We start from the raw sequence: 13,665 nt of genomic DNA on the forward strand, positions 1-13,665 counted from the left end.
AAAATTCAGTAGCTTATCCAAGAAAAAATGTCATCCCAATAATATAAACCAACGGAACAGACTGAAAGAATACTCCCCACAATGTTAGTTTAAAAAAAAGGGCATTTTGCTCGTGTATATAGGTATCCGAAAATGGAACCAAAAGAAAATAATGCAAATATGGCCAGCCTCACAGACTGAAACCCTTTCTCTGTTAAAATAATATTCAATATAAAGTGCATGTTCGGCCTCACAAGATATATAAATCTTCTGTCGATCTCATCCCATCTTGTCCTCACAAAAGTATACCAATAATCCATGATAATTGCCTCTTCGAGCTTGGTGCAAAAACAAGATATCAAAAACACACACCATTCATTCCCATCAGGGAAGACTAGGCTTTGCACCAAACCTCGATGTTCCAGTCTTTATCTTTCACCCTTCTGTGTGCAGATAAAAGCCTGTTAAATGTTACACCACATGAGATCTGTCTGGAAGATCAGAATGTTAATTTCCATGCAGTATGTAGGCTAGCTCCAGTTTCCCGAGATTTACGATGTTGTGCATCGCCACCACGGAGCCCCAGCCTCGTAAGAACACTTGCCACCATCCCAGGAGATATGAGATGCTTGGAGGCCGATAGCCGCACTAGGTTCCTTGCCATGCTGTGCAATCCACTCTTCGATAGCCAATATTCTGTCATCCTCACTTATAAATTGCTTTCTATTTCTACCAAATGGGTTAATCTGGGTATTACACATTTCTGCTGCAGCAGCAGGCATGTACATCGAGTCACCAACAATAGGCGCACCAATAGCAGCCAACTGTGCTCTGACCTGTATATAGAATTATCATAGGTCAAGAAAAATAAAGATTTCATTTATCAATGTAATTGTGCACAAGTTTTTTCTTATTCAACTGCAATAAAATCAATGCAACAGTTCCTGTTGGAACTCATGGTTGACTATAGGCATGGACTCGAGATTGGTCATGTCAATGGAGAACACATAAATTATCCAATTCATCCAATACCTCCGCAAAATAGTGCTACTTGGACAAAAAGATATGTCAGTATCAAAAAAATAGCATAAACTAAATTTTATGTTGAAAACAATTTAAATTACATAAAATTTCCCGATAACTTAAATCATAAGATTTATGAATATTAACATAGTAATTATAATTCAAAACTGTCTATACTTGAGTTCTTTGAAGACCTGTAGGAAAAGACAGTCCTCCATCCTCCATCCCCAAAGGCAAACTATTATTAATAACAAAATTATTTAAGAAAACTCTCATCTAATATCCTACGGAGACAAGCACGATGGGTTCTTCAAACTTTCACCATTTCAAAGCTGAAAGCAAGTGGTGGGTGACATATCTGTTAATTGCATATAAAAGGCAAGGAAAAAAGGTAAGGTGATGATACCTGATGAGTTTTGCCTGTCAAGAGGTTGATCTTACATTCATAGGCAATGTCCTTGGAGGGCCATCCACAATCTTCAATGCCGTAGCTTATCTCCACGTCAACATTTGGCCAGGGGACCTCCTTGCACTCCAACACCTCCAACTGGCAGAGATGCCATCCACCAATAGATTCTACGAAAATGAGAATTTCAAATATGAAATCTATATCGATCTTTCAACTACAGCAGAATTTTTTTTAATCTTTTTATTCTTCACTTGGAGTTTGAGAAATAAAAGTTTCCATAAACACATTGCAATAGCTCCTCTGTGAGTAAACAAAACCAAATTTGTCTTCCAAGAGGCACCAAGAAACAAAATAATGTACAAGTTCTAGTTCAATGTCTCAGCTTACTCCTAAGACAATATACTTATTTCTTTGTTTTTCTCTCTTTTTTTTGAGTGAAAAAACAATATACATATTCCATGGGAACTCTTTACGTACATCGTGATGGAAGCAAAGTCCACCATAGCGACCGTATCGACGTACCGGTGGGCACCGGTACCGGTATCGTATCAAACCGAATCGTACGGACCCGGTTCAGAGACAAGGCGCGGGCGCGTGAGCGCGAAACGCAGTTCCGCGCGTTTTCCTCCTTTCTCCACTTAAAACCGCAGCCCACAAACGCGTTTTCCCGCGTCGTTTTTCTTGCGGGACGCGTTTTCCGCTCGAAATTTCCTTCTTCCCAAGCCTTCTTGTTTCTTCTCCTCTCTCCTCCACTCTTCTCCCGCGAGCAAGCCCCGATGAGGATCCTCTCTCCTCCGCTCTTCTCCCAAGAGCAAGCTCTGACGACGATCGCCCTGACAAGGATCACCCCGACGAGGTCCGGTACCGGTAAGTCTCCTCTTTTTCTTCTTCTCCTCTCTCTTCTTCTTCTCCTCTTTCTCTTCTTCTTCCTCTTTCCTCCTCTTCTTTCCTATTATTTTTTTTTTCTCTTCTTCTTCCCCGATCAGATCCGACCCAAAAGGGGTCGGAACCGATTTTATATGCCATATCGGACGGGTGCATGTCGGCACCGGTTCAGTACAGGCTGAACCAAGGTATGACGAACCGGTCTGTATCGGTCGGTTCGGACCGATCCGGCCTGTAACCGATATGCCGAAGCAGTGAAAACCGGTACGAGTCGGTTCTGTGCCAGAGACGAAGAAGACGAAGAGAAGGAGAGATAGCGCGGGGAAGAAAGGGAGGGAGAAGACCTTTGGCCGCCATCGGAGAGCCGCGGAAGCCGGGGGGCAGCGGAGGCCGGGGCCGCGATTGCGTCCCTTGCTTCGAAAAGAAACAGGGGACGCGGCCGCGGCTTTTTTAATTTGGAGATTTTAAGTGAAATTTTTAATTTGGAAATTTTAAGTGAAGTCGGCAAATCGGTTGCCGACTTCACTTAAAAACCCCCGACCGCGCAGTGCCGAACCGAGCCCTAGGCGATCGAGGTGGTCGCCTAGGGCCTCGGACCAAAGGAAGGCCTCCAACCTTCGCCTCTGGGAGAGCTCCTCCTCCAGCGACCTGCGGGCAGTGACCAACGGGCAGCGACCAACAGTCCGGCAACCGGCATCCAGGCCAACGGGCAACAGGGATAGGGCTTACGAGTTACGGCCTACCACGTATGGGAGTAACGGGACAAGACATCTTAGCCATCCCCCGTCCATAGCCCGTTTTCTCGAGCTGCCCAGGCCCCAGCGTAGCCCGTCTTCTCCATTTAACCATCCGCCTGGCACCGCCACCATCTTCTTACTTCTTAAATCTTAGCCGTAGCCCGTAGTCACCGACACCAGAATCCCAAATAACCAAAGAGGACAGCGTCTTCTTCTTCATCCTTGAGTTCTTCCTTCAGCAGCTCAGCTCTTCTTCGGCTCTTGACTCAAGAGTTCTTCCTTCCCAGCTTCCCGTTCCTCGATAACTCGGTTCTTGACGGCGTCTCTTCTCCAATTCTCCTTCTCGACCCTCCGCCCTCTCCAGCTATCAGGGGACTAGGTGAGTTCTCCTTCTCCAGTTCCGCCCTCCGCCCCTGTTTCAACTTTCAATTCGTCATTCCAGAGTCCAAACACAGCTTACTGCTTACAAGCCCTAATTCATTATTCTTTCTGATTTTTTAACCCCTTTGTTGATAAATGGATAGCAATAGAGACTATAATTTTAAAGATTGTTGGAAAATTTCGCTAAAACAGGGGAACGGGGGCTTTATATTTTGGGCAGAATGTGCCGGCTACCGGGGCCCAGGAACTGTGGTTTGAAATTTTGAATCATTTGATTATGCGGCAACGGGGGCTTTTTTTTCGTTTTTAACTCAAGTAATCGTTGGTGCTTTGTTGTGCTGAATCATTAGTTCCCCCCTTTTACCTCTTTGTCAATAGATAGAATCATAGAAATAGAGGGAAAAGTTGAGAGTATAATAGTTGGGGACCTGGGGTTTGGTGCTTTCCCTGTTTCTGATAGTTGTGCAGGAGCCAGGAGGAAGAGAGAATAGAAATTATTTTTATGTCTGGTACATGTGTCAATGTGGTCTTATACTCTTAAGTCTCTTATTGATGGTTTTTATGGGATGAAGAGACTTTTTTATAATCAGATTGCAGCTGGTATTATACTGCTAATGCTACTTAAATTAGTAGTAGTTATAAAGGGTAGATAATGATTAATGAAGCATAATTCTACACCAACTTTTTCTATCCAGAGGTGTCTGTTTGTGTTCTTTCCCTAGTCAGATTCTCTTGGGTTTTTATTGGATGTGGATATCTAAGTTAGCTAATTTCCCCCTTTTCAATTGGTGAAAAGTTTAGTATTCTGTCCTTGCCAACAATATTTCTTGCTTGACCATCATTTGTTTGAAATTTATTTCATTTCATGGTGAATGAAGAGATAACCCTGTTTTTAGTGTTACAATTAATGATGTAAAAACTACAATTAACATTCTTGAACTTAATGTCATGATGTACTCTCTGTTACAGAGCTCCATTTTGCACCCATTTCCACTTTACTATTTACATTTCAATGCCATCAAAATTTTTATTGTCGAATTCTTGAAAATAAATTTTTATGTCTATTCTTAAAAATTGATAATAGCTTTTTATGTCTAGGGTCTCCATTAAAATTGACAGTAGCTTCGGCACCCCTTCTCGCCATTGAGTTCGGCACCGCTTGTCGGGACTTGAGTTCGGCGTCGAGTCCGGCACCGCTTCTATTGACATTTCGGATTTTATCATTTTCAACTCTATTCTATTTTGATTTGTTTGTAGTGATTGTCTTAATTGTTTTGTTTGATAATATTATTTTTAGATTCAAATGTCTAATAGAAAATTTGAATGTGGGTATGAAAAACTTAAAAAGAAAAGAAAAATTGAAAAACTCATTCAATTTCAAAAAGGTGCTTTAGATAGATTTATTGTCACAAATAAACAAAACACTACATCAAGTTCAACTCAGAACGAAATAGAATTGGAAGATGACATAGAACGAAACAAAATGAGATTGACAACCAGATTTATAGTAGTATTCAAATATCTACTGAAACAATATCTAGTGAAGAACACAATAAGAAATTAGATGAAGATAGGATAAATAAGGATAGAGTAGAGTTTAATGAAATTAGTTCTATTTCTATAAATATATATGATCCTGGTCAATGGAAAAATATTGATACAAAGTTGAGAAATCTATTAGTGGAAAGAGGTCCAATTAGAGATTATGATCTTCATTTTCCTAGGGATGAAAATAATAGACACTTTTCTACCATACATTACATTCGTAAGTTACCTAATTGCGAAAAATATGATAGAAGATGGTTAATGTATTCGAAGGATTTGGATAGGGTATATTGTTTTTGTTGTAAATTATTTGATTCAAAGCCTAGCACAAGTCAATTAGTCAATGAAGGAAGGAGGGATTGGAAAAATCTAGGTATCAAGCGTAAAAGTCATGAAACAACTAATGAACATATCATTAGCATGAATAGGTGGATTGATATAGAAGTGAGATTGCTAAAAAATAAGACAATTGATAAAAGTCTCTAAGAACAAATAAACCAAGAGAAGGATCATTGGAAAAAAGTTCTATTGAGAAATATTGCTGTCGTAAAAAATCTTGCAAAAAATAATTTAGCATTTCGAGGAAAGAATGAAAAGATCTATTAAAGCAATAACGGAAATTTTCTAAGTTTTATTGAAACGATTGCAGAATTTAATCCAGTAATGCAAGAACATGTTCGACGCATTCAACATGGTGAAATTCACAATCATTATTTAGGTCATAATATTCAAAATAAATTGATTTAAATATTAGCGTCTAAAATTAAAGCTATAATAATTAAAAAGATTAAAGAAGCAAAATACTTTTCTGTAACACTTGATTGCACTCCTGATGCAAGCCATCAGGAACAAATGACCCTAATTTTAAGATGTGTAGATACTTCAACAAGTCCAGTAAAAGTAAAAGAATATTTTTTAGAATTTTTAGAAGTAGATGATACCTCTGGAAAGGACCTTTTTAATGAACTTATAAATATAATAGAAAAACATAAACTTGAGGTTAATGATATAAGAGGATAAGGGTATGACAATGGATCTAATATGAAAGAAAAACTTCAAGGTGTACAAAGAAGATTATTAGATATAAATTCTAGAGCATTTTACACACCATGTGGATGTCATAACTTGAATTTAGTATTATGTGATACTGTTAACTCATGTCCTAGGGCTATATCTTTTTTTGGAGTGATGCAACGAATTTATACCTTATTTTCTTCTTCTACAAAACGATGGAAAATTTTACAAGATAATGTATCTACATTAACTCTTAAACCTTTGTCACAGACACGTTGGAAAAGTCGTATTGAAAATGTCAAAGCAATTAAACATCAAGCTCCAAAAATAAGAGATGCCTTAGTTCAGTTAGCTGAAACTAGTAAAAATCCTAAAATAAAGAGTGAAGCCACATGCTTAGCTACATATGATATTGAAAATTTTGAATTCTTATTAGGCATGAATATTTGGTACAATATATTGTTTGCTGTTAACTCAGTTAGTAAGAATTTACAATCTGAAGACATGCATATTGATGTTGCTATAGATCAATTAAAAGGTCTTTTTTCTTATTTTAAAAAGTTATAGAGAAAATGAATTTATGAATGCTTTAAATTCATCTAAAGAAATTGCAAATGAAATGAAAATAAATCCTACATTTCGTGAAAAACATGTGATCCGTAGAAAAAAACAATTTGATGAAAATACTGATGATGAGACAACAAAATCAACTGAGGAATCTTTTAGAATTGATTACTTTTTATATATAGTAGATCAAGCTATTTCTTCAATTCAAAGTAGGTTTGAACAATTCACCATATATGAAGATATTTTTGATTTTTTGTTTAATTTTAGAAAGTTAAAATCTTTGAATGAAGAGAATTTGAAAAGTGTTGTCTTAATCTTGAAAACTATTTAAAGCACAATGAATATTCTGATATTGATGGTCTTAATCTGTTTTCAAAGTTAAACGTTTTAAAAGAAATTTTACATGTGGAAACTAGTACCCCTATTGATACTTTAAGTTTTATTAAAAAAACAGATTCTTTTCCAAATGCATGCATTGCTTACAGGATATTGTTAACAATACCTGTAACAGTTGCTTCTGCTGAAAAAAGTTTTTCAAAATTAAAGTTGATAAAATCTTATTTGCGGTCAACTATGTCACAAGAAAGATTAAATGAATTAGCTATATTATCGATTGAAAATAGTATTTTAATGAATCTTGAGTACAAAAGTTTGATTAGCAATTTTGCATCTCAAAAAGCTAGACGGATTATTTTTAAATAAATTTTTAAAGTATTTTGCACTTATTAAAATTTATTATTATTATTATTATTTTTAAAAAAAAGCCTCTCTTAGAAAGTTCGCCTTAGGCCCCCAAATGCATTGGGCCGTCTCTGCGACCGTGTCTCCTATTTCGAAACAGAGGATGCAGCCTTGGCCTCCGCTGCGCCTCCGTGGGTTCCCCCGACCCCCCTTCCCCCCTGTGCGGGCTCCGCTGCCCCTCCACGGCTCTCTGATGGCGGCCACAGGTCTCCTCCCTCCCTCTCTTCCCCGTGCTCTCTCTCATTCTCTTCTTCTTTCCCAGCTCCGGCGAGAAAGAGCTGGCTGGTTCGTACCGGCCGATTCCGGGATGAACCAGAACCGTACCGGTCCGGTAGGCGACTGGTACGCCTACCGGATCCGGTACGGTGAACCTTGGGCTGAACCAACCAATTCTGGTCGGTTCGACATACCTTGGATGGAAGTCAATATTAATTTCCTTGTTCAGGCAAAGGATAACAGTTTCCTAAATTTGGTATCACTGAATAGGTAAATAAAAAACAATCATCAACCTTCTAGCTTCAAATTACCTTTCGAATTACCTTCATTGTACTACATCTAATTATATTCACCAAAGAAATTCAAAGAAGAAGGGCATAGTGCTAAACAGTTACTAAGTTGCACTCCTTAATGAAGCCACTTATTCTGTACAAAAAATCATTCATTAGCAGTCTAGACATGAGACCACGAGAAGTCATTAACAATTTAAAACTTTCAAATATCAATGCTTGTCATTTGTCAGCTTATGAAACCTAAAAAACATTGACCTTTTTGTCAGAAAATATATCAATAAAAATGGATACACAGTCCTGGTTGTCTCAAATAATTAAAAATGAGTGCATGATAATAAAACTCTCGAGTATTCTCCAATCTCCAAATAGCATTGTCAGAGTGAACTGGGAATATGTGTATAAGGTGATGTTAAAGTTGATGAGTGGCAAGCTAGAAATGATAGAATTAGAAATGAGTGGGTAAATGAAGGTAAGTGGTCACCAAGTGATAACATCAGAACCATTTGAGAACTATGAAACTGTACAAGTTACACCAGAGAAGGCTATAACGATGAATCTCGAATTTGTATTACGAACTAGAAAAAAAAGTGACAAACTAAAGATGTATTAAATTCCTTTTTTACTTAGCAATCTAAATGAGTACATATGGAGAAACCATTTGGGTCTATAGCTCAGCAAAGCATAAGAAAATTTCCCAAATTAAGGGCATTTATAGATACAAGCAATCTCTTAGAGCTTAATTTGGCCAGGTTATGTTGGTTTCCATAAAAACATATGCTTTGGAACTGATGATTTTACATGCAACCCCTTCCAACACTCAAAGCCCTCGTAGTCATAAAAGTTCTGGGCTTGCAGGGAAGGTTCCTATAGCCTCTTTCATCAGTCCTCCAATCATTCACCAAACCTTCCAAAGAAGCCTTCAGTCTTGCAATCTTGATCCCAATACGAGAGGAACAGAAATTTTAGAATATGAAGATGAACTAGCTTCATTGAGCATCATGGTTACACTAATGGCCCCACATATGGCTTATAAAGTGGAAACATATGGCTTCATTGAACTAGCAAAGCATGTCACGGGTACCTGATACAATGGAAACATATTCCCGCAGTTTCTTCCACCGATCTCTTTTGGATTTACACCTATCTTATGCTTTGCACTGCTTGTCCCAATCAGATCATAAAGCTTCCTGTAAAGTTACAATCGCACTGTTGACTGCTCTCTTCCTTTCTATTTCTAGTTGGTCCGAGAATTATTCTTGGAAATAATTTTGTGGTATGAATTAATAATCAATCCAACCCCACCAGACATATGAGCTGAAAAGGAAATTCCAATTTGACCATCTTTCAGAATTTCAGAATGACAAATCATTCATCAATATGTTTCTTCCATAGTGAAGTTAAGGCACTGAAAACCTTTATACACATTGAAATTTTAAATATTTGCAACCTTCTTTTATATATATAAGTAATATGCTACATAAGTTAAAGATGCTGCAATAATATAGCTTAGAATTTGTAGAAGTGGCTCACACTTCTGACTTACCTTCAGAAACTAATCTTGGAGCAACATTCACAGGACGCATGTAATGAGAAATAATTCCAACAGGCACAGGCGCAGCAGCAAGGGCTAGATAAAACTTTTTTACCTGTTTCTCCTGGTTTTCATGATCAAACATCAATATGTGTTAGTGGACATGAAATGGTAGATATTTGCAACCAAAAAGTAGATCCTAGATCTGCAGCAGAGTCAATATTTTCAGATATATCAATGGCAGCACTGTATATTATAAACATACCCTAATCATTCCATGAAAAATTGAGCAGAAATCTTTCGTTCTAGCCAATACAACACTGCAAAAATAGTATTTCAACACATTACTTTTTAATATCATTGGCAATATATTGATTTATAGATATAGGAAGGAAATATGCACCAGCCCTCAGTGCAGTTATCTATCTGATGGGTTGTCTTCAGAGGAGTTTCCAATCCTAAGGCACGAGAAGCAAATGTTGCACAACATTCTTCAGTGTTATCTGTTGTTCCTCCAACCTGCAATTGCTTATTTAAGTCATCAACGCACCCACTAGAAGCACATGAATCCTTATAACTCAGACAAATAAAGAAAGAGCCATTATCACATGATGTTTTGAGCAGAGTTTTGGACATTGTGTGTTGGTTTCTAAAATAGAAAATGGAATAATCTAAGTACCAAAACAGCCCATCATCACATTTTTTGCTAGATAAACAATATAAACAGTCTAATATCAACCATCCAAATTGAACTCTAGATATTGCTCCAATTTATTGCCATTAACAAAACCACTTTTGGTTTCATCCTCAGTGAACAAGTTAGCAATGACCATAAATCCTAATGTATATAAGCTTGATCACTGTTAGCTTTCTCCTTATAAGAAACTTTATGAGCTTTTTCTATATGTCTTTTCCGCAAGGTCTGATAACATAATCTCAGTTTCCATCAGATCAATTGAATACTAGTATCTCGATTGACCTTAGGAATTTTGGCCAAGAAAATAAAAAAATAAAGAAAGAAAATCCAATACAATAAGGAGAGGGAGTGGACATAAATATAAAATTTGTTGATTGGGAATTCTGAGCAATTATAACATCCAGAAGACAAATTTAGGTTACACTAGTGATGAAGAAATGTTGAAATATAAGCATCGTAAAGCATCAATACTCATACCGGTTTGCTGGAATTTTAGATGTATGAAAACACATAATGTAAGAGAATACATACTGAAGTTGCAGCTGGTTTGTCGAGGACCACATATGAATCAGTAACTGTTATGATTCTGGATTTCCAATCAATTTCATAGCACCTGATTATAGTCTGAGATCAATATAAATACAGACTGATATTTAACCCACAAAATCAACAAAAGTTTGTTTTCCCTTTTCTCAAATTTTTGCTGCGCAGGATTTAAACCCTGCATCTACTTCAAATTAGTGGGGTCTCATGTAGCTACACTAGCAGGTAGCATTTAATAACGTGATATTTGCTACCAGTGAGCAGTCACCATAGAACATAATAGCCAAAAACCTTTTATGCTTAGTATACACATCAAACACTGATGAGTTGTACCTTGGGAAGCGTTTTGGGTGTACATGAACACGTAGGTAAGTGCCTGCTTCGACAATTTGATTAACATCTGTTACCCTAAATGTCTTCTGTGCTTCCCTCACAGTCTTCCCTTTAATAGATGATCTCTTTTGCAGAACTGAAGGTTCTGTTACTTCTTTAAAGACCCGAACTTGATCAGGGGTTGCACTTGGAGGAGGCTTCGGGCACACTAATGCATAATGCACAGCTCCAAAATGAATAAGATCTGCAACAAACCTTCATATATAAAATATTATATTTATCTGCACTTATATGCGTGTTTCTTTACCTGCTTTACATCAAATTTTTTGTTATTAATTTGGGGCAGGCTCTTCACGCAGTTGATACTATTAACACATGTATCATGAGTGCTATTCAACCAGAATCCGTATGTATTTTTATATAGGTAATCAGGTGACCCATTATCTGCACCACAATGACCTGGATGAAGGTCATACCTATGTATGATCCAAATATCTATTCATCTGGATTCAACACTCCTACCATATCTTATGTCTACCATTCCTCTCCTCTCACTGTGGTTCCAATCATAGATCTAAAATAAAGGGTTAAGATAAGTAAAAATCTGTTCCTTGTTCCAACATTAAGACTACAGATCAATACTTAATCATCAGAGTAGTTTATAATGCTACATTGAACTATTCTGAACTACAAATGAAGCAATATTGTTTTATGCAGTCTATATCCTTCCCAGATGTGTGCACGTGAGCACATTTGTATGCAAGAGACTGCCTGTTACCAACTACTCAGGATCATGTTTTGCATGTTCCTGTGCATTTTGTAGTTCTTAGGAAACTAATTTTACTCAGCTTCTCAAGCCTACGCATTACACCTGGGAAAGGTTCCTTTATGGGTTTATGCTATTTTACCCCTTTTATCCAAGTTTTTTTTTCCTTCCCAATTTTTTTTTGCATTTTAGCTTCTCCTTCCTTGCTATTATTTCTTGCTTCATTTCCCCCCATATCTCCAAGTGTCAACTACAATTATGTAATTATGTTTTGCTTCTTGATAGGGAATAGATGTTACTTCAATTGGAGGGTATGTATAAAAACAAAAAGGATAATATACTTACAGAGGGGGAAGATGCAAAGCTTTAGAGATATAATCAAGAACGACCCCATCTTCTGATACTACAAGGTGCTCAACCCTTGGTGGCTGATTTTGTGATGGACATGGGAGTAGGCGTTTGTATTCTGGATACCTGCATTAGATATGGTTTAGCTATTGTTCTAACATAGTGTATTACTGCAAGAGAATCACTAAATTGTATCAGGCCATCAAGGGGAAAAAAATAACACATCGTAAAAAGGCAAGCAGCATTGGGGAACAAAATTCTAAAGCAGTAGATAATTGTACAGAAGCGAACTCATCAAATATAAGAATCATGGGACTATGCATTATATGTATTATATAAATTTTCTCAATAAAGTTTTACATAATGTTAAGCTCGCTTTCAGCCAAGAACGCAAACTACCAGCTAAGGCATTCATGTATGCCCAATAAGTCTTGAGGGCACGTTTTTCATCCATTCATATGGCATTATAACTTTATTATCACCTTTTATCCTAGAAAGTTTCTTCTATCAATGCTCTATAAATTACAAAAGCACGTAACGAGAAACCAAAAAAAAAAATCCAATCTTTATCACTCCCAAAACAAGCCAACCTAACAAAACCCACCTCCACAACAGCGACACGGCTAAATATTGACACATAATTTACAGAAATGCATCAATAACCAACCACAGCACGTGAAAGCAACCTATACAATGATCAAATTTACCGCAAGAAGAGTTCTGAAGAAAAAAAAAATCCATTCAAAGAGAGCAGCAAATACTACTACCCATTAGCTAAGGCGGAAGCAGTGCTCTCGACGGCGATGGCCTCTGCCTTGGAAGAGCGGGGAGGAGGGGCCTTCTTTGTTGCGACCCAGCAGATCTCCTTCTTGTGACGGCGGTTCCCGCGAGGATGGGGAGCGGTGGAGAGAGCGCGAGCGAGAGCGGCGGGTGCCATGAGAGCCCTCCGGCTCGACGCCCACAGAGGTGAGACGAGGGCGTTGGACATGGAAACAAGAGCTGCAGCGGTCGGCATCTCTCTTTTTTTCCCTATCTTCCTCCCGGAAAGGCCTTGAGCCCAAATCTCGTGCAACCTGCCGGGGGATTCTTATGGCGACATAGCTGGCACGTGGAAAACACGTGATTTACATAAGTAAGAAGGAATGTTATCATGTTAATAGAAAAATTGAAACAAAAATTTCTGTAGGGCCCAAATCTCATAACGGGTTTGGGTTGTAATCTTCGAAGGATTGACTCACCTTCTCGCAATGTTCACTTTGAGATCTATGAAGATGGATGGAAGAAAAAAATCGAAGTACTTTAAGATTTGTACAAAATATGATCCTACGACCCCAACACATCTCATAACAAATCATTCTTTCACGTGGAAGGATGATTAATCTTTCTTCCATCCACAGCACAAATCATAAAGTTGATATCATGCTTTGAAAGCTGTGCAAAATGTGATCGAACGTCGTGAAAAAAATCAATTATTTTTCCATTCGGGTAAAAGATACAACCCAAACCCTATTAGCTACCATATTTCAAAAGAAAACCACCGATTTATCATCGTACCGCTCTCGCATATACGGATCGAATTGGTAATATGCTGGCCTACATATTCATCCAGTAAATATCACTGTTTGCTTACCTTGATAACTCTACTAATGAAAGTGCT

The 13,665-nt window shown here is 37.7% G+C and overlaps 1 protein-coding gene across 1 annotated transcript; it reads right to left on the reverse strand.

The window, feature by feature from the left end:
• Window positions 1-62: 62 nt before the first annotated feature.
• Window positions 63-13,084, reverse strand: LOC103714660 (Pseudouridine synthase family protein). Its single transcript, XM_008801990.6, has 9 exons — window positions 12,776-13,084; window positions 12,006-12,134; window positions 10,895-11,149; window positions 10,550-10,631; window positions 9,725-9,840; window positions 9,587-9,641; window positions 9,334-9,445; window positions 1,409-1,578; window positions 63-815 (listed from the first exon to the last, which is right to left on the reverse strand). Exons 1-9 carry the CDS (start codon window positions 13,021-13,023, stop codon window positions 531-533), a joined length of 1,452 nt encoding a protein of 483 aa, XP_008800212.2. The 5' UTR covers window positions 13,024-13,084; the 3' UTR covers window positions 63-530.
• Between the last annotated feature and the right edge of the window lie 581 nt (window positions 13,085-13,665).

Source organism: Phoenix dactylifera, chromosome 17, assembly GCF_051530095.1.
Source record: "Phoenix dactylifera cultivar Ajwa chromosome 17, Ajwa_hap1_PhDact_Kaust_v1.1, whole genome shotgun sequence".
Taxonomy (NCBI): Eukaryota; Viridiplantae; Streptophyta; class Magnoliopsida; order Arecales; family Arecaceae; genus Phoenix; species Phoenix dactylifera.